The 22,333-nt window shown below is 39.3% G+C and overlaps 1 protein-coding gene across 11 annotated transcripts in view; it reads left to right on the forward strand.

The window, feature by feature from the left end:
• The window catches only part of LOC140313174 (neurexin-1a-like), a 228,231-nt gene that overhangs the window by 128,639 nt on the left and 77,259 nt on the right, over positions 1–22,333 (forward strand). For 4 of the 11 annotated variants that reach the window (XM_072391182.1, XM_072391183.1, XM_072391184.1 and 1 more), the window contains exon 1: positions 5,442–6,486. The exons of the other annotated variants lie outside the window; for them this stretch is intronic. In XM_072391182.1, the coding sequence (XP_072247283.1) occupies positions 6,246–6,486 (241 nt within the window). In that variant the 5' untranslated portion in view covers positions 5,442–6,245. Of the gene's footprint in view, positions 1–5,441; positions 6,487–22,333 lie in introns of those variants that run through there. 11 annotated transcript variants of the gene reach the window in all.

Here is a 22,333-nt window from a genome sequence, read left to right on the forward strand (position 1 = left end):
TCCTTTTTAGTTAGCTGGAGTACAGTAGAGTGGCTCATTAACAAAAATGCTGCAGATTTCTGAAGGGAGACACAGTCCGCCCTTGACCTGTTCAAGACAAAGTGCTTTGAGACAGGGAATGATGTACTTGGGATGGATTTCAGGAGAGACAGACGCTCTGCCCACTGCATCTTAAGAACTGTCAGGGGAGATAGAGAGAAAGCTCCCAGAAAGCTGTCGACCTGTGACCCCTATCTCTCTCACTGACAGTTAGGATTTGGTTTATGCATTCTCAGACACATCATCATCGTCACAGATGCTCACATTCACTCACTGACACACACGTATCTATAAACACACATGCCCAACCTTTACTTGTACTTGGGTACAAAAAAAATTCAATGTTATTTCCACTGTGGCTGATTTGAATGCGTATTCAAATGTATTTATGGAAATGAATAACGCTGTTGTGGCATCATTTTTGCATTAGGAGGTAGAAAAAAATAAATAAAAATCATCGGGGAGATTCCAAAGCTTCTGTTGCCAGCAGAATCCAATGAGTGAAAGGAGCAAAAGGAGCCTAGTGGCTATACAAACAGCTCTATGTACAATGAAAAACCAAATTCCATCTGTTTATCATCTGTACATGTAGTTTGGGCCCACTCCAGAACTGACAATGGAAGGGATGCTCTATGCAGGGTGCACATAAGTGCAAACAGGAATTTTGCTTGTGTGAGTTTGTACACTTCTAACAAGAAAAGAAATAACAGTATCGTTATTTGACTGCAGCCACTGGGGATTTGTGATGATAAACTGTGTTTATATTGTCTGCGTTATGTTAAATATGTTAGAGCTACATATTTACTTGTAAACTAAAGTGCTGTTCCCTGTCCTAATGCATAAACTGCAGCAAAGAGTGGTTTTGACTAAGCTATTTTTACTTATTTTGTAGCTTCATTAGATTAATTATCATGTCTAATTCAGCTGTGACAGAATTAGCATTGGGTTGAATGAGAATTGATGTTGAGATTTGTTTCTTTGTTTTTTGTAAAAATTGAAGTAATTTTTTTAACACCATCACGTACAGCATTTTTCAGATTTGCTTTTGCAACACCATTATTTCCTATTAGAGTGTTGTTTTATCAGCCTGAGTGCTGTTATTTATGTTGCCCTCGCAGATTGCGTAATGAACAGAACAAGCAGCACAAATCTCTGTTCAGTTGCTGCATTTTACATAAACTAGGCATTTGCTGATTTTTTCAAAGCTTACATGCACATATGCTCTATTTCTTTAATACAATAATCACCCACTGTGTAACAGCTGTGGTTGTATGAGAGATAGTTATGCAGAGATAACGTTAATCACATAAGGAAGAGTAGTCATGGCTTTGGTCATTATTTAAACCATAAGCTTGGGTGCTTTGTATCACAAGAAAGAGATGCCGAGGTGCAGGTGAATTAGAAACCTGCAGGCCGATGCTTTTTTGCCCTTTTCAAGTCAGAGTTCACTCCACTCACTCTAACAGATGTAGTAGAGTAATCTGACAGACAGCCACCATCCTGTAAGGTCCTCTCCTCACAAACAGTATTGACACTCTGGCCTCCCTCTGTGTTGAAATACTGTACAGCGTGTGTGTGTGTGTGTATGCATTGAGTGTTTACTTCATGTATCTGCCTGTTCTTGTCATGTCACATCTCAGGATGACTAAGGCAGCATTGTTTTTCTATTTCCGTACGCTTGCACACATCAGCATCAGTGCATTGTGTGCTCCTCTGTCGCATTCTATTGTGTTTGCAATATGTGTTAGGATGTCTGATGACACGTTTGATATTCACTCAAAACTCAGTTGTAAAAAGAGCCCAGGTTTAATATCGTTTGTTTTTGACAGGGATGTTAGCATACAATGCTTTTGTCTTTTTGACAAATATTGTAGCAGCTGCTTACGCTATCCGGAGTTCACTTGTTTGCACTGAGCTAGAAGTTTCAATTGTGACAGTTAGTTGTTCTTGTAGTAAATTATGTTTTGTATGATGGCAACTTCTGCATTTCTTAAATGATCAGATAGAAATGTTGTCGCATAACCATACCTAGATCACATGACTCACTACTGTATGTTACCCCTACCAGAAAACAGTATTCCCAAGAGATGCCTGTCTCCAGACACTCATTCATAAGACACATGTTTTGCTGAGCCTGACACAGATGTGTCACTCCAGCTCACAGCAGGTATACCTGGTTCATGCTTGACTTAATCTGAATCCAAGATCTGTTTAGAGCAAACAAAAGCATCTAGCACACTAACTTCACTTGCTTAGACATCTGAAGCACTGTGAATTTGCCACTTTAATAATTCTTATGCGTATGTCAATTACTGTAATACATAATTCATTTATATTTCCTCCAAATAGCAACAGTTAACGTCATAGTAGCTATTGGATAGAGGAAATAGTTCTATTGAAGAAGCTTTAAGTGTCTGAGCTCCCTAAAAGGTCTTTCCATGTGTGATAAAGTGTTGCTTGATAGCTCTTTAGCTGATTTAAAGACTTTACTTTAGTTACATCAGACCACCCATCTCCTTCTCCCTCTAGTTTTCCTCTAGTCCACCAAATATGATCTCATCAGCTTTATCCACTGTGAATACAATCCTGCTTGAGAGAAATACTTGTCCCGTTCTTGTACTTTTATGGCCTTCAAGGCATTGTTAAACCAAAGCCAATTTCCCTTTATTCACTGATCAGTAATCTTAGTTTGAGAGTGAAGAGTTGGCCATAATATCCCCAAAAATCTCTCTTCTTCTTCCTTCTTGATTGATCAAAAATATTTTGTATCTCACAAAAACACTAAGAAAAAGAGATGTGAACCCAGAAATGGAATTGTACTCAAAGCTTCATATGCATCAAATATGCAATCCTTTGGATCTTAAATGGACACAAATGCAAGCTGCTTTTGAGATTCTGTGTTTAATGGCAAAAGCTTACTCGCAAAAGAGTGTTTTCTCATCTTGTGGCCAACACTTTACAATCATCTGGTTAAAAAGGCTGAGATCTGTAACTGTGCTGAAATTAGTTTAGGTTGTGGTCCCAGGTGTTTGCTTCTGTGCAGGCAGAGGGATTTCAGTTGTGAATGTTTTCCCTGAAGCTATACGCTTTGTTTCTCTTGTTCTTGCCTCTCATACTCCAGTTATCAAATTTCCAACAAAATGATTAGAACAAAGGACAAACCGCTAAATCTGCTGTAAATGCTGGTTGAAGTGATCTGAGGAATTGATCAGAATCAGTGCAGTGTGTCAGATTACCACACACTCTCTTTGTTTTAAGTGTGAATTTCTGCAGTAAGATGATGCATTTTTTAGGCTTTTAACAAAAGGGATATTCTTGAGTCATATTGAATTGTAATCACCTGCTCCAGTGGTTTTATCAAACATAAGCTGCTGGCTTTCTAATATACCTACATGCCTTTTATGCAGTTTAGGGTTCTGCCACTTGGGGGCACACATGAACAACTAAGTAATGATAAACTTGATAACTCTTAACTTGTTAAACATTATTATTAACAATTGCTTCACTAACACAGCATTTCCACTAACAACCAGAGTAAACATTTCAATAAATTTAAAGCTATTCAATTGTTAATTTGCCTTCGATTTAAATTTAAAAAATACATGCCAAAATGTTCTTCTCTGTAAAAGTCTGCACTTCAGGACATGCTAAGTCAAGTTGTTGCCCTTGGCAAGAAGCTCTGATAGATTGCCTTATTAGTAGTAATTATGCAGATTGCACTGCTGATAATTATAAAAGTGTAAACACATTCAGCAAGAACACTCCTTTTCACCATTGCAAATGAGAACAGAGCAGTTGTTCCATGCTGCTGACTTTTTAGCACCAGGTGGCTGCAACAACTTATTGAGATTCTAGAAGGTGAGAACAGCACACTTGCCTAATGTCTGCAGCATCTGTTTTGTTCTGTAGTTCCTTTTTACTATTATATGGCAATTCAATATGAGATACAACAGAGAAATAAGATATAGCCTGACCCCTCCAGATGGCATAATGTATTGGGTTTCTTTTGTTAAATATTGTGTTCTGATCTTTTTTTGGTATTCAAATTTACATTACAGGAGCCATTCTTTATGACTGAGTCCTCAGAATCTGCATTTTAACTAAAATTAATGGTTTTATATGGTGTGCATCATTAATGCTCCTTTTAGTAGTTCATGCTTCCCAGCTTTGTTTCCTCATGTGAACGGTCACAAGAAAAACAAAATGGAGAATCACATATTATCCTCTGTGTCATGCCTGCTAAGTTGGCATTCTTTGGGCATGAAATGCCTGTGTATTATTCCCTGTAAACTATAAAGATTAGCTCAGCAGTGCTTACAGTATCTTGTTTCCCCCTCCAGCTTAGAACACAGCATTTTGAAAGGAAGGATGTTGAATGGCCAGTGTGCAAACAGAAGCAACCACACTGCAGCTGAGCCTTGTACTCTAGTCCCGAACTCTGAACACTGAGCATACTTCCCAGCTGAACCAGATTGTGTTTATCAGCAGGGCTTTTATGTCCACATGTTCCCTACTTTCCTGTAACCCTGCTGCACACAGAGTCTGCGATCAGCCTTCCCTCTCTTGTGAGAAACAGTCTTTTATTAGCAGGCGAGGCAGACTTGCCCAGATTCAGCACCCTCTCTGTGGACAGTTCTCAACTGCCAGCTCTGGCACTGTGCGTGCTTTGTTTACATATGTGTGTGTCTGCGTGAGTGCGCATACACATGTGTGTTCAAATGTTTCTGAGAAAAAGAGAGAGAGTGAGTGAGTTGCCTAGAGTGCATGAGCTGCAGCATCATCGCCCTTTTAAAATCTTGCGAACGAGACACCGCAGAGTCCTGTACAGTAGGTGTGAACTTATAGGGAGCAGTTCTCCTGGGCAATGAAGAGGCGAGGATTAGGTTGGACATCTTCCTTCCAATTTTTATTTCAGAAAGACTATTATTACAGAACTTTCCTAAAATTATTAACATTAAAGGACGGGGATAGAGGGGGAAAAAAGAGTGCGAAGAACAAGAGGAGCAATGCAAAGAGATGAGATGATAAAAGTGGGAAAAGCACATCTTGCACACTTTTTTCTTTTCTTTTCTTTTTGCTGCTGAAAAATGTCCACACAGAGCAATGGCTTGAGAAAGACTGAACAGGGAGGCAAGAGAGACAGTGAAAGGAATCGGGGCTGTGGGACATAGCTTCAATCCCTGCTATTTTGCCTAAATAGGCTCTTCCTCTGCAATGCACTCAGACTCCAGTGATTCGCTATGTGAGTGCTGCCTATTTGCATAGCCACTCTCCCTCCTGCTTCCTGGCTGGCTGTTGAGGCTCCCCCTCCCTCTGTCCCCCTCCCTCTCCTCCTCTTCTCTCCCTCTTCCCTCTTGCGCACATCTTCTGGAACGGCGCTGCCGATGCTGCCTGTGTGTGAGTGTGTGTTCTGCCCAGGGCTGCTCTCAGGTACTGTCGTAGCTATCGCTCGGTCTCACTGAGATCAGATATTGCTAGATGAACGGGTGCACTACTTGGCACAACTTACAGGTGCAATCACGCAGTCTACCGCACGCCACCGCAGCTGTCCGACACATGCAGATGAGACACGGATTTAACTATGGTCTTATTCCTCTGGATGTCCTTTGAGAGCACTGGAGGAGGAAAAGGAGGGAAACTCAGATTGCCAGCTATGATTTTTTGAAGAAATTCACTTTGCACAGATGTTCTCCATCTCTTCTTAAGTGAGCTGTCTTCTACTCCTCGCAACTCAATTTTTGGAATATTCACAGTTAATGGTGGGAACATTTTTCTAATTTTGTGGGGGCTTAACAGGAGGATAAAAAGAGAAACAGAGAGAACAAGGTAACTAAGGGAATTGGAGCAAGCTGGGATTTCTCCATTTCTGTTTGAGGTTGTCCTAATTTCTTGAGTGAATATTTTTGCATGATGTTTAATGATACTTCTTTACCTGCCTGGGTGTTGCTGCGGATTTCTTAACTCACTGGAAAAAAGCAGGAGGCTTTTTTTTCCTCTCTCTTTTTTTTCTTTTATCCAACAACTGACATATTGTGTGGTGTCTTTTTTTCTGAAGCTTTTTTTCCAACATTCCTCCCTCTGTGGATCTGTTTGAGTGTCTGAGTGTCTCTGGCCAAAGCTTGTTTTGGTGAGGTGAGAAGTATGGGGCTGTAAGGCTCACTGAAATTCTGCCTTGATCTGAAGCCTCATCTGGCCACTCAGGGAAGATGTTCAGAGGCTGGAGGACACAGTTTGCTCCCCTGAGGCCAATTGCAGAGCCCCTAAACTGGAATTCAGTGGCACTCACCCATCTGGCATTGTGGATCTTTGCCCTGGGCTTTGTGGCAGGGTCAGAACCAAGTGCTGTGGAGAGTCTCCACCATATTCACCTGTCCCATGGAAACAAACGTCATCATACTGTGCCTATTGCAATCCACAGATCACCTGCATCCCTAAGAGCTGGGCACAGTAAGTATTTCTCTCATTGTATGATAAGTGCATTTTCTTTGTGTGGTGTATTTTTGAGTAGCTCATCATTGGTTCACTTTATTCATTATCAAATATGACTGCTGTTTCAACTCTTTAATATTACTTTTATTAATATTAATTTTCTTCTGAAGAATTTCTGAGGACAGGCTGCGTCTAGCTCAGATCCACCCCTGTTTTCTGTTTCAGCAAAGTGGCCCCTCCCATGTCTGAGATTAAGCGTATCCATATCTCCAGAAGCCCCACTGTGTCCAGATTAGACTGGATTAGAAGGTTATGGCTCTCCATGTTGCCTCTGGTTGTTTGGAACGTTCATAGATGCGTTGCCTCCAGCTCTACAGGGTGTAGATCCATTCCTGGCCCCTGCCCAGTTTGCAGTGTTGATGAGGCCCTTTTTTTCTGTGTGGCAAGACGATTCATGACACAGGGACATGGGGTGGAAAAATAAAGAGGGAGAATCTATGAGGAATTATATAACCCCAACCCAAAAATTCATGGAAGGCTGCAGTATGTCTCTATCAGTACAGTGTGTCTGATAATGGCTTAAGAAATACCGGTGCTTTTTCATTGTCATTTTCTGTACTTGTGTGTATTGTACTCAAAGTTTTCAATCCTGCTGACATTTGAGGTTGTGGTAGTATGACACTTAAGGGACATATATAGTTGTCGTACTCCTCAGGCATTTTTGAGTGACGTAATCAGTACTAGTGTAACACTGACGTAATGCTGAGATACCCAGAATTTCACAGAGTACAAATGTTTAAACAAAACACAACAAATCTATTGTTTCCAATTATTGGTTCTCAAATTAATTTTAATAGTGAAGCACCAAAGTGTAAGTGATGAATCCATTACAGAGCATACCTGACGTTTTGAGGATAATTTTTATTGTGCACAGAAAACCTAAAAAAAAAGGCTTGGTCGGTGGGTAGATTTAGATATTCACCAACAAGGGAGTCTGTGCTCCTCTGTGATGATGAGAGAGATGGAAGGTTTGCTGGCCCACTTAGACAACAAGAAAGGCAATTAGACCACTCTGCCATGACCTGTCTCCAGTGGACTACACTCTGCTTGCCCCCTGCTCTCTCTGAGGACCTCAGGGCATGTGCTGCAGGCATATTCCATGACTTAATATTATAGTTGTTATAGTTGCTCCTTTGAGAGCCACTGATCTCCCAGTAACATCATTAAAGTTTTGGTTGATCAACACAGAGGTTGCATGAATACAAATTGGGAGACATGCTGTTTAACATGGCTCCAGGACAAAGCCTGCTGTCACAAAACTCTGGTGCTGTTTTCTTTTGCTGTTTTGTAGTTGGCCATTGCTTGTTACATTAAATGACTTTTCACTGCAGCAACTAAAATATTAAATAATTTCTGTGTGTTCAAGACTCATAGCCCTTAAGGTTGAAATTTGTACTTTTTGGTTGTGTCTTTTTTCACCTTTTATTTATAATGTCCATACATTGGAACTGCTAGAATCTGCCTCTCTGCCTCCACTTTCTTTTTCACAATTTCTGTCGTCACGATCAGTGCTGAAATCTAATCTCATTTGCAATATTTATGTAACTCTACCTTCCTTTCAATATCAATGTCACATTGCATTTAACAGTTTCTCAAATGATTTAACCAAATGAAGCTCATTGTATGCTATCTATTAGATTTATGTGCAAATGCATTCTGTTAGCATCTTATGAAAATGCACTTTTTACACTTACCATATTACGTAGCTGAATTTAGTAACTCTGGCTGTTCTACAGCGAGCTCCTCACCTGGCTAGTCTCCTGATGTGAGTGCAAAAAGGTGTAAAGTAGTATCAAAGCGAAATACACGTTGTGCAATGTAATTCAGAGAAAACATATGTTTTTCCTTTGTATTGAACTTGATAGTCTGTCATTGATTTATGTAGAAAGAAGAGGAAAATTACCATGGTCAGGATGTATGAAATTGAATTGGAGTGTGATGCATTGTTTGTTTAGAGCAAGCAGTAATGAGTTTCAGACAATACCAACTGTGAATAGCAGATATACCATTCATCAAGGATAGACTCCCAGAGGTGATAGTCCTCATCCCAGAGATGGATAACATACTCAATATGTTGGATAACTAGGTTATCATATTTTCTTTTCTACCTGCTGTTCGTATTCATTGAGGGTAAATGGATGAGATAGTCTGATCAATAGGAAAAGTGTTTATTGGGTTTAAACTATGAAGCTCTTGGCATTTCTTCTAAAGTCTATTGCATACAGAAACAATAGACGTTGCAATGTAGAAATTAGTGATTCTCGATGATCCATTGTTTGAGCAAAATACTACGGTGGAACTGAGGGTCAAAACACAACATTTCAGAAAACACAAAAACATTTCAGATTACTGAAAGGGTAGGGACCATGGGGACAACACTTCTTGTTTGTGACTGGACAAAACCAAGTCTGGCGACATGTCATTTCCTGTTACTCTCAGCAACGTCCTTATGGGAATTTTAAACCCAGTTTGAAAGGATGGAAAAGGAGCTTGAATTGATAAGTGAGTATTTTAACAAAGGACATGCATATAATGTATTTCGCGATATGCGAGGAGCCACATCCGCTATAAGGTTCCGTGTAGATTGAGTTCGGGAAGCATCCGCATAACTGTCTCCCTTTTGACACACAGGCCATGTTTCTGTTTTAAGCTCAGCCACATTGTTCTGTACCCAAACAGCTGTCCAGGTCCACACAGCCCTGATACGGTGGCCCGTCCGACTTCAGTTGGCGATGAGTAGCAGCCCCATCTCCTCAGTCCTAAATCTTTTAGTCGTGCCTTCAGAGTCCTACGGGACATTTTAATGTCATGATGGGTCGAGAGCATATAGCTAATCAGATGTATGTCCTTTGTTAGAATACTCTCTTATCAATTCAGGCTCCTTTTTCCATCATTTCAAACTGGGTTTAAAATTCCCACAAGGATGTTGCTGAGAGTAACAGGAAATGACATGTCGCCAGATTTGGGTTCGTCCAATAACAAATAAAAAGTGTTGTCCCCATGGTCCCTACCCTTTCCGTAATCTAAAAGGTTTGTATGTTCTGAAATGTTGTTGTGTTTTGACCCTCAGGGCCTCCGTAAAATACAGAGTACTTGTCAAGTTCTCTCTTGCTTATTACACCAGTGTTGTGTATATGTGTGTCAAGCTCCAAGAACAAAGCCCATATGTTCATGGTTGAAGTCAACCCAAAGATTCATGATGGTAATGCTTCCCACTTAATGCATCAAAGGTAAAACCCCACCTAACACCTGCTCCAACAAATGTTGCTCAAATGTTTTTTGTGCTTTAAATCTTGGTGGTTTGATCAAAGTCGGTGTAGCAATTTAAGTGATTATAATCAAATTGAATGCTCTCAAGCTTCAGAGCTAATGGTTGAACGGATTAGAAACTGCGTTCGTTGGTGCTGGCACTGCTGTAAGAAAAACTGATGAGAAAGAGAAAGAGAGAGAAAGAAAGAGAGAGGAAATAAAAGAATGTATAAGAAACAAGAGAGTTGGAAAAGTGGGGGGAAAAAAAGAGGCAAAATTTGATGGTCTCTGATGTTGCCTTGTTGCTGATGTGTTGTGGGCTTGTATGATATAATTACTCCCATGTCTCTGAGCTGATGTCATTCTGTGATAGTGTGAGGATGACAGTATCTTTGCTTCTGTGAGGCAGCAGAGATGATAGCTGCCCTGATAAGGATCTGAGTACATGTTCCTCTGCCCTAGAGGGAGTATAGGCAGTTATTGACCCACGAAAGAACAAGTGAAGATTGCAGTAGTTTCATTCTCCACTTTCTCAGATGTATGAGAAAACAAACACCCTTTTATTTGTGTGTGCTTTGGGTCATTAACCTACTTGAATCATATGATACTGGACTTCCCTCTTTGCCCTTTCTTTCCTTATTTCTTTCATCTCTTCTATCAGCACTCCATCTGTTCACCCATTCTGCTTAACCCACCTTCATTTTCACCATTGGTTTGTAGAATCCATCCATCCAGACAAAGAGATGAGCCTTTTTCCACCTGTAGTGGTCTGAGTGGTTTTAGTGGTGGCCAAGTACTGGTTGGCATGAAGGAAAATGGGACCACTGTGCATGCGGTGGACAGTGAGAGGTCAGCTGAGTAATGTGTCTGGTTTCCAATTAGAGACTTGGAAGATGCAGAGGGAGAGAGTTAAAGTGAGCCCCCTCCATTGACTTTAATCTGTTCATTGCGTATACATAGGTCTTGGATGCGTTTGACTCAGGGATCTTTTTACCTATAGGGCACTTCATGATTCACCATTAACACCATCATCTTTTCAGTTGTTTGTCTGCTTACACTTCCAAGCAAAGGTGATTTAACAAAAAAGAAAAACAAGAGAGTTGTGTGGTCATTGTCCACTGTTTGACCTGTGATTAAAAACAACAAAGCTGAGCAAAGAAATTCAGGAACTCATGCAACTATAAGATTGTACAGTGTGCGCTTTTGATCTTTTTGATCTTACACATTCAGTGCCGCTATTTACTGGTGTCTATTTTTTGACAAACTTTTGTAAATGCACAAAAACTTGGTCAATAGATTGTCCGAAACCTTTTTCGTTATCATGAAAGGAATTCACGTTGTTTTAAGAGCTGCTTTTAAGCAAATTACAGAGATGCTAAAGGTACAGAAAATATGCATTTCTTTGGAAAGGTATAAGAATAAGATGAATGGTGTTAAGGTTTACATCATACATATGAAATCTGTGGTATAGGGTGGTTTATTGACTGTTAAAACATTGGCACCTTTGTTGACTTTAACTGCATAGAAGACCGGAAGTGTGTGGGAGTAACGCAGCCGTTGTGGATGTCAGGGTGTTAAAAGATGCAAATGAAACAGCTTAGATACATTCTTTAAATGCCTTCGCATTTCCCAGGGGAGTGGTACAAGAAAAGGAAAATATATACATATACATATAAAGTGGAGATCAAGAATGCTAAAGCCCACATTATTCTATCTAATCTGAATTGAGTTCAGTCACCCCAAAGAAGCCTCATTTTCTGTCATTATAATGAGGCAGTAGCTATCTCGCCATTATATACACAAACTTGTGCACATTCACTCAGAAATGCATATAAGCTTGCTGCTCACACAAAGAGCAACACTCTACCAAATCATCTTTAATCTCTCTGATCACTTTGAATTACTGTCACAACCAAGTGTGAATGCAGGTATGCGCACATGCAAGACGTTTAATTAATACAGTTTTAACATATAATTGGTTAAAATTATCTATGCGGCAAAGACAAGCATACACATGGAGGATATGATAGTATAACATTCCAGATTTACATATGTCCTCTAATATGGGACTAATTTCTCCTGGGAAAGACAGCTTGATAAGCACAACCACAGGGGAGGCAACATGCTTTCTTTGGAAGCTAGCATGCAGAAGACTAAAATATAAGATTTCCATTGATTATCCAATCAATAATGAGCCTCTACTTAAATTTCATACGCCTTTTTTGGAAGTAGAAAAAAAAAATCTCAATCCTGCTCCGTCTGCGTGGGTAGTTTGATTGACAGTGGAGGGATTATTCTTAGTTTACAAATGATTCTTCTAACAACTTTTTTTTTAATCATGCATGTTGGCTTAATGTTTAATGATCTCAAATGAAAAAATAAAAAATAGTTTTAAAAATAAATGGCTGCTCTGTTTCACCAAAAGAGCTGTTTTTTTTGCAATGTACAATTGCTTACCTGCAGCAGAGTGGCAAGAGAAAGAATGCTTCTCCCTAATCCACTCTAATAGGATTGTGTGGGATTTCACCTTCCTCATTGCTCCTTCCATCTCTTAGAACCTCAGGCCTGCTGGCACAGGCTGATAAAAACACGCCCGCCTAACACCTAAGTGCAAGCTAATATTAGCATATATTTGCCAACACAGTTTAGAAATACAATGCATACCCACGCACATTTTTTTTTTCACTGTTTATATATTTGTTGCTATATTTGTGGCATTGCTGTGCAATAGAAGACAGCACAGCTCTCTTATGGGGCTCCTACATTGCCTACTGATAAGTTGGAGGCACCTCTGTACATACGTTTCGAAAGGCAGTAGCTCTGCTGCACCACAAAACTCCCTTTCACGCATCTTGGCTCATCAACTTGTGCAATGTTTATTTCTGGGGATCTTTTTCTCTTGATCTTCTCCACAGTATATTCCTGTGCTGTATCATTTCCATAAGATATTCAACTAATTAAAAAATATCTCAGCACTTACGAAGCTTACTTACAAAGCGAGGCTACTCAGCAATAGGCAAAGCGGATGTTTAATCCTGCAATTAAGGCCAAGATATGCTTGTTGTCTCTTGGGTATGGCTTATGAGAGTAAACAGTAAAAATTAAGCGGTGTCATATACAGACAACATGAAAACAGTTGCACATAAGTTAGATTTTGTTGTTTAACATAAAGTGTGTAGATGACATGTTTATCCACGTAATAATGCTTTATGTTTTCCAATATTTTTCATGAACTTACATTTGCTATATTATGTACATACGGTGTGCATAGTTTGCAGTAAAGCAAATGTACTGAGCAGTCTCTGCTGTTAATTAAAGTGTTTTAATGAGAATGACAATGGAGAGTATTTTACCAGGTATTTTCCCCTAAATGCAGATAAAGAGCTGCAGATAGATTAAAGAAAAGTCATCCGTGTCCCAATATACATGAACAGGCGCAGATTCATATTAGTGACTGAAATATGTTATATGCCACAACTCTGGACTGTCTGAGTTAACATTCAAGACATTCTGCCACGTTCAACTTTCTCTGTTGTAGAGCATTATAGATGTTATTAAAAGCCATATTCACTGTATGGATGTTTTAAATAGAAAGAGAAAAACTTAAGGTTAAGTAAGTGGTGATTTTGCCAGATGAAGCTGTGGTAATGAAATCTGTATTTTATTAGAGTAGAGCGACAGCATTGAAACGCTTTAAGCAACTGCAAGTTAACAGGTAGTCTTAATGGGCTGATTTTCAATCACAGTATCTTAGTAGAATATGTGACGTGTTGTAATGGGAATTCAGCTGTCATAATACACAATTACACTTCACTGTTTCTAAAAAAAGAAGTAAAAAGATGGAACTTTAGAGAGTGCCTTGGCCCATTTAAGTCAAACTGAGAAGACGCATACAGAGTGATTTGAACCCCAACTATATAATGTGGGTGTGTGCACCCAGTTTTGAGAAGTTTGATTTCATATTAGGAGCTGAATGGTGATGTGGTGGTTAGTGCCATCGCCTCACAGCAAAAGGGTTCCTGGTTCGAATCCTGGCTAGTGCCTTTCTGTGTGGAGTTTGCATGGGTATTCAAGGTACTCCAGCTTTCTCTCATCACCTGAAAACATGTATGTCAGGTTAACTGATGTCTTTAAACTGACCTCAGGTGTGAGTGTGAGCGTGCTTGATTGTTTGTCTCGTTTGTCCCTATGTGGCCTTGTGATGGACTGGCGACCTGTCCAGGGTGTACCCTGCCTCTTGCCCAAGGAAAGCTTGGCACACACACACACACACACACACACGACCGTGAGTTGGATTAAGCAGATATAGAAAATGGATCGATGAATGGATGATTTCATATGATTTTAGTTTGACTCACATGTTTTCCTACATTTTGCAGTTTGGTTTTGGCTGGACTAAAACAATAATTTGTTTTTTTCTGTTGTCGTGTAAACATTCTTAGGGAAGCTCTGCCGGGTCTGAAAACAGATTCTTTGTGAGAGCTGTGTTTGTGCTAATGCAGTTTGGGCTGCATATGGTGATGGGCAGCTGGAGTTGTCTCTAGTTTCAGATCAGAGCTTTGGCCCTCAACATTTTTGGTTTTCTGCCTCACTTCCACTATGTAATTAGTTATTTTTTTCAGTAATTAGAGCTGCAGTCATACTCCACATCTGTTAGTTTCCTAATGGAGAAAACAACAGCTTCTGGAGACCCTTTAGAGGTTACAATGTTGGTACATGCTAGCTCACAGATACACTCAAACTAAATAATGCACAGTGATGTCTTATAGCATATAATCAGTCAAATGGGTTTTTAACTGAGCATGAAAAACGACTAAAGACTTTCTTTAAGTCTACCTTTGATATATATGTTTACTTGCGCACAAATTGAACACTAGATGCAGAAAACTCTAATCAACAAAATGCTGGCAAGCAAAATGGCTGACCCGAACTTAAAGAAAGGGAGCATTGTGTCTGAGGAGCAAATGAGGCAAGTGATGATGAGAGAGTAAATTAGAAGCTGTCGATACTGTGAAACACTTCTATCAGAGCCAAGGCTGTTGGCGGGGGAGGCAGATATGCAGCTGGTCAGGGTAACAAAGGGCCCGTTTGGTGTATTGCTCCATTAAGACACTGAGTCTTGTCAGCTCTGCCTGGATGGCCCATTCTGCTCCACAAGGCAGAGTTCATGTATCACTTTGGATTTAGGGGAAGTGAGCATGACAGAGGAGGGGGCAGAAGGGTGTGAGTGACACTGGTCGACTGAGCATTCACGGCATAATGTTACCAGCCCAGGGGGTAGAACTTTACCTCAACCATGAATTGATGGTCTCTTGCCATGAAGAGTGAGGTTGGTTGCTATGGCTGCCCTGGAGCCCTATCATGATGAGGTGAAGGCTTATCTCTTCAGAACAGTAAGAGACTAAAATATGGTGAGGTTCTGCTGTAAAATGATGCATGCGCAGATGTCTTCATTCACAGTTTTTATCAAACTACAGATAGTTCAAGGCTGCTTCTAGAATGATCAGACTCTCTTATACAAAATTAAATCCCAAGGTGTTGCTTATATGGCTATCTGCTGTTGAAAATATGATTCATAAGTCAATTTTCATTACTGTTGAAAACTGGCTAATCATCACCTCGGAACAAGCCATTTAATATATTTATATGGTTAGGGTCCTATTCCACAGAGTCTGCTGTGTTTTACAACAAGCTGTAAAAACGAAGCAAAGTCAAACCAAATGCTGGCTTTAAAGTGGGTCTTTAAATCATCTTTTTTTCATTTTCCAGCCAGTTTATCCTAGCCACTTGGAGTGAGGTAGTGGGTGGTGAATAGTTGGCTACAATTTGCAACTTCACTGCTAGATGTATCTAAATCTTACTCACCTTTAAGAGATCTAAATGTCCCTTAAATGAATGAAAGTCATTGCGATTGCTGAATAACACATGAGGCAGGCAAATTACGTTACGGCATGTATAACGCACACTCAGCAACTTATGTTGCATTTTACTGGTCACAAGGCACCAATGACAACTTACTGTATAAGACATGCCCGCCGTATCTAGGTGGGATACAAACATATGAGAGACAGACAGACGTGGACATTGTTACTGGTAAAAGCACGAACGTGAATATGTTCCATCGGGTCATAATGGAATGAAAAAGGAACACCTGTATTAATTCTGTACAAAAATATTTAACTTCAGCTAATCTCTTTTTATGACCGAATTTGCTATTAGAACAAATCAGAAACCTTTTGTGGTCGTATTTAGTTTAAATCAAACTCACATACCATATTTGGTGAATCTAATCTAGAATTTTAGCTATAATCAATATGTTGCAGGTTTTCATGTGAGGTGGTTTGCAGACAGATCAGTACACATTTGCTATGATTGGGTAATTTTCCTAAGCTTCTTTAAGATATGTGCCACTGTCGAATGCCTATTAAAACAGCAATAAAACTTAAACTCTGATTGTAAACTCTGTATTCATAATACAGATGCCTGATATTATAGTCCATTCCCTCACCTACAGTATGATATTTTCAAATTATGTTATGAATCTACCCTTTAGACTGACAAATGATAGGATTTGGTTTTTACAACTATGTATTTCAGTATAATAAAAAAAGGGTAAAATTGTAATGTTTTTTTTCTTACAAATCATCTCTCTTGATTTTCCTCCATTAGGACTTGCCTTTAGGTCTTACTGTGGCTTCTCTCTTGTGTTTATTAGGTTGTATTGCTCCTACAGTTGTGGAGCCTGTATCCTATACTCTTTAATAGGGATAGCCAATCATGGGGGCAAGCAGCAATGCCCCACTTTTAGTCACCACTTAATTTAATTACATCAAATTAGCAAGGCAGGGAGAGAGAGGGCAGAGCGAGAGGATTAATCCTTTGCAGCTTATGTAGGCAGGTTTGACACTGTCAGCTGTCCTATGTGGGATTGCTGCTTGGGTATTGTCTTCATTAGAAGGAGCTTAAGGCTCACAGGTCACTGGATAGAGCTAAAACAACACAGTGGAAATAGGCTAATTAGAATATTTGCCTAGTTTAGCCTGAGGACCAAGGCTGACGGTATGAGGAATTTCAATTCTCCCTGTTTCTTATAGAACGTTGGAACAAAAGTATGAAACACCAAGGCAATAAAATACAAACAATTTTAAGTAAAAGTATTCTTTAATTGGTTTAAGATTGCGGAAGGCATTTGTTATACAGCTACACAGAAGCTTAATCCATGCTTGGCCACTAGTGAAGATTAGCCTCTTCGCCTCTTGGCTGTAAGTTTACATGAACTATGCTGTGTATATGCCAGAATATCCAGACTTATAAAGTGGAAACAAAATAAGCAGGCAGTCTGCACTCTGGGTTGATTTAGCACCTCTTTTCATTCTGGTTTCCACTGATGGCAAAGAGAATAGCTTAGCTCCATCATTCTGATAAAGACTGAAGGGGGGATTTATTACTTAAAAAAAGAGAAATGTGCAATAAAGCAGAGCAGAATGTGACGGGGAATATATATATATATATATATATATATTCTTTTTTATGTCATGAGTTAGTTTGATGGCAGAATTGCAGCAGTTACAATAAACATTTTTCAGCTTCCACTCCATATTCAAACACAATATGTTTTGATTCTGAATGTTTTGATTCTGTAGGATTGCAGGACTGAAATCATATGTGAAATGGATGTGATGTGCACATAATACCTGTCTTTTTTTTACCTGTTGAGGGAGTCATAGCCCCTCAGGCTGAATGTAAATTGTTGTGTTAGTACTTAGTTTTTTCTGTCATCTCAGTTGTGTATTCTACAGGATTGTTCCAGCTTCAGTCTGTGATGAAACCTTTCCCCGTGCCTTCTGGTTCTTTTCTAACTTTCTATCCCATTATAAAGCGAGCAGTTGTTTGTGCTGGGAGAGGATTAAGACAAGTCAACAATCCATAGTCTTTTTAGTCTCCCGAAGGGCTCCTCATACACCACTGAAGGAAAAGAATGTCTTTCTTCGTTCAACAGTTGAGAGAGAAATTGTTGAAAGAACTATACTGCAATGGAACAATGAACAGATATAGAAATAGAGATTGGATTTGGGCTGGCCACAGAGATCTGTCTGTATCCTCTATTCCTTACTCATTGTCCAGATGAATTTCATTATTTTCTATCCTCATGACAGGCAACCAGAGGCTGTGCTCTGACTGCCATTTCCGAACAACCGCGGTAAAAACGGCTCTCACATATTCAGTGCTGCTGTTGTCCTCTGCACTTAATTATTCTAACACATAGAAGCTGCCAGTCAAAAGTGACAGGCAATTAATCACATAGCAAGTCAAAGCTTTTAGTGACACAAGACAGGAAGGTCTGTTTTGACCTGCAGGCATCTTTTTTTCTCCATTTTTTTCCATACTTTTCTAACATATTTCCAAATGAGGATTTGTTGAATATTTTAAGTGTCCATTGTCTATCATTTTTGATTGTTAACCAGGTTTAATGCAAAATAAAAGCCTAACCCCTAAAATGTATCTCACTATCAAGATTACATTTCTGAAGAATTACTGACATCAATAACAATGCCTCTTTACAATTTACAATCCAGCAACAGTCACCCTCACACTCTGAAGCCCCTCTAAGAGCAACACCAACCCAATATGAAAACTAAAAAACATTCTAAAGGCAGAAGTCATTTGGTTCTGCAGACAAGGTTTAAACAAGAGCAGCATCAAACCTGTCTAGAGAGCAATATTAGAAAAAATGCCTTGTGACCAGGCTAAATCTAACATTTTTGTCTTTGAGCAAAAACACTCAGCAAACATAGAAAACAACAATTTGGCATTTTCATTCAAATCATTCCTTAATTTACACATTTGACAGATAAAAGTGGAAAAACGTAACATCTAATGACGCTTATAAAAATTGGCTCATGTCATTACTATAGTAATGTGTTCTTTGTCACAAAGCTCTGAAAAAAATCAGACACACAGTACAAAGAAAATATTCTGCAAAAAAAAAAAATCTCTCAAGAGGAAATCTGTGTCCTTTTGCAAAAGGTGCAAAATTGCCACAAGCAAATATATCACACCGATTTTAATTAGCTTGGGAGAATAACTTTCCAGGATACTGCGCTGATCTGTTGCTAAGAGCTTCTTTGCAAAATGAAAATAATAGTTCTTTGGTGTTAGGTTAAGAGCCAGACAGAACCAGCAGCCAGAAGCAGGGACAGTGTGACTATGGGGAAGACACATCCCCCAGCTTGTTCCTTAATTGCTGTACAGCCAGATGAGGTTCTACTTTGAATAGAAAAAAGGGAAAAATAAAGGCTCTGGCAAGGCAAAATGTTGAATTAGCCTACATATCCACAAGTAGACTTTGTAAGTTAATGAGCAGGATCCATACATGCACACATTATTTGGTAAAGTAGCACAGAAAACATGGCTCAGCACATCACAAATCACAGCTGTGGTGAATTTGAAAAGTTGACTAGAATAAGGGGGAAAAAAAAATAAAATCTCTAATGCCATGGCAAGGCAGTAAAGTTCACAGCATGTTGCTAGAACACCAAACAGGCAGAGACAAGGAAATCCTTGACAGAAATGTCACCTTGCCAACGCAAAGCCCCAACGTGCACTGACAGACAAGTACAATGCTTACAGTGAAGGACAAACTAGGGAGGCACCCTCTGGTTTACAGAAGGACTGTTTTACACGCAGCAAATCAGAAAGAAACAAGAAAACTTGTTACTACTGTAACTGAAAAAATAGGGACAAGATCCAATTCCACAAATCAAATTGAAATAAACGTACAGTAATAAAAGTACAATGTTTGAGTCATTAAAATCACTATTTTTATAGATTAGGAAATGAAGAACTAAAACTACAGGATTCCATCTTATTGTGTGATAGCACTGATGTATTCAAAGAGAATAGTGAATAAACAGTGAAAAAACTTTTTTGCCACTGATTTTACCTGGTTTTCGACAACTTCACTGACCAGTAGACTTTCCCATTGCTAAAATGCATGTGGTATGGATCAGCTATCATTTACCATCGTAAAAAGTGACTGTTGACCAAAGAGCTGACCATAAGACTCAATCTTTTATGTTCATAGCGGGTACAAACAAACAGTCACACACAAAGAAAATGTACTGTTAAAGATCCCGCCGTCTCCTGTGTATCTTTGTCCTGCTGAAATCTGAAATAACTACAAGACTGGCTATAAGACAATATTGCACTGTAGTGCAGACACATAAACCGCTGACATTTAAATAATAGAACTGAATTTTTGTGGGTCATATCTCCAGGGGCCTGAATAATACTTCATATATTTTGTCTGCAGGGGCAAAAATGACACTGTGGATCAAACAAAAATCCCTTGAGGTGTATACTAAAAATTGATAGATATCAGTGTCTTAGCATCATTATTTTGGATCATGGGGTGTGATGCACCATTTAATTATACAGTGAAGCTGTGAGAATTGTTCTCCTGCTCAACTCACTCAACTGTAATTCACAGTGTTGCAGTTGCGACCAAGTTAGAACGTGCAGCTAAAAAGACATCTAATTAGCCATGTGTTTCAACAGTTTTGCCCATAACCAAACTTTATATGTATCAATTTATCCCCTCACCTACTCGACTATTTAATTGTCCCAAAAGGTAAGATGGAATGAGTTCAGGAGCAAAGAAATTGATCACATTGAGCCATGGTTTTCCCATAAGGCACTAAATCTTCAGGATCATTGATCGAAAAAAGCTCCTTTACCAGATACCAATATTGTTGGATTGGACAATGTAGTGTTCTCATAAATCGTGCTAATGATTTCTCTGAAAACTGAAATGGTAATCCAATAGCCATCATTAAGGTTCTTTTAATTGTACACCTCCCAGGAGGGGGCACAAACCCAATATAAACCGAGATGATGATGTCCTTATTACAGTTTTTAACCTTAACCTTTTACATGGGATAAGCAAGCTGCAATTAGCATAGCCATTCATACATTTACACGTTACAGTCACAAGCGAGTTATTTATTCATCATACTGATGTGTTAATCTCATCTCAGAAAATTATTTTCCATTGTTGAGAAGAAAAACAAAAAAAAAGGAAAAAAATAGAATGTTTCCACTGAAGATGGCGTCTCGAGACAGTTTTAAAAAAAAGAGTTTACTGACTTTGAAATTCCATTCAGCAGACTCATGGAAATGACCAAAAATTAATTTTGAAAAAGCAATACTAAATGCCACATCTTGGGTGATCTATTTTTTGCACCCCAGTCATTACGGGAATCCACGGCAACAGATAGAGAGAAACGCAAGTGCGAGGCGCTGTCAGAAAGCAGATCTATAATGTCATCTCTCCTTTTCACATTTCCATCACAACTATGTAATTATGATTGGATTCCTCCCCAGTTTCTCGGCAGAGGTGGTAATATGAAACGCGTTATGATGGCTGTTTTGGAGGTTAGAGGAAAGACAGTCTGCAAGCCTGACCTTAGCTGAGCAGTCAAATACACTGCCTGGTTTGAGTATCCTTCTCCTCCCACAACAATAAGGCACAGAGCCTCTATGCTTTCCTTCGCTCACACCTGCCTTTCTCTTATTATGACCCTGCCATCCCATAAAGTGCTTATAGTCTAGTTCACTATATGTTGCTTCTTTATTGCAGCATAATTAGATTTAGACATTGAGAAGCCAATGCCAAGTGGGCTCAAATACACAGGCCATGTTTGTTATTCTACAGTCAACTATCCCACACACCTCTTAGGCCAAATGTATGAGAACTCCTGGGATGGTGCTACATTTTTAATGAAAGCAGAGTGTTTGATCTGCCAATGTTTATCTTCTTTGATGTTAACTGACGCAGCAGAGAGCAGCCGGCTCTCGCTGTAGTCCAACATGAGGACAGATTAATTCATTATCCTTTTAACAGGGGAGGCTTGTGGTTAAGGAGTTCATCCTGCAGGCCTCGACCAGGATCTCTAACAGCCTTGGATAAGACCTTCTGACAAGTTTTCTCAGAGTTTTTTGTACTATAACCTCTCTGGGGAAAATGCAAATGAATATGAATGTAGCAGACGTAAATAAATGTGGAAATATGTGAAGCAAGGGATCTCAATTATATTGCATTGTGTAGAGCTAAACCTTGACGCATCCTCCATCGCACATTTCCTCTGGACCTTTGCCTTGTCCTTTTATTTTATACACATATATTTGTATATCCAGTGGCCAAATACAGAATAAACTGAAACTCTCGTTGAATTAAAAAAGAAACAAACAGGCAAAAATGACCAAGACTCTACTGAATTGAATTACTAAAACAGATCCATATCAGGCCCAGTGTCCTTGGAGAGTATGCAAATAACAAATATGGAGTCAGCTCATAATTACTCCCCAGCACTAGAGCTACCCCAGCAAGCTCCTGCTGATTTCATACCACTGCAAAACTGTGTAGGTGTGCCTTAGACATGTTTCACTTTGTAGCTTAATCCTAACCAGTCCCTTTAGGAGTTTTCCACTGGTCATATTCTAATAGATTAACTCACTGAATGTGTTTTGGAACCATTTAGAATTAGCCTTGATGTGA

This window comes from Leuresthes tenuis, unplaced genomic scaffold (assembly GCF_036924035.1).
Source record: "Leuresthes tenuis unplaced genomic scaffold, fLeuTen1.0.hap1 SCAF_8, whole genome shotgun sequence".
NCBI classification, from domain to species: Eukaryota; Metazoa; Chordata; class Actinopteri; order Atheriniformes; family Atherinopsidae; genus Leuresthes; species Leuresthes tenuis.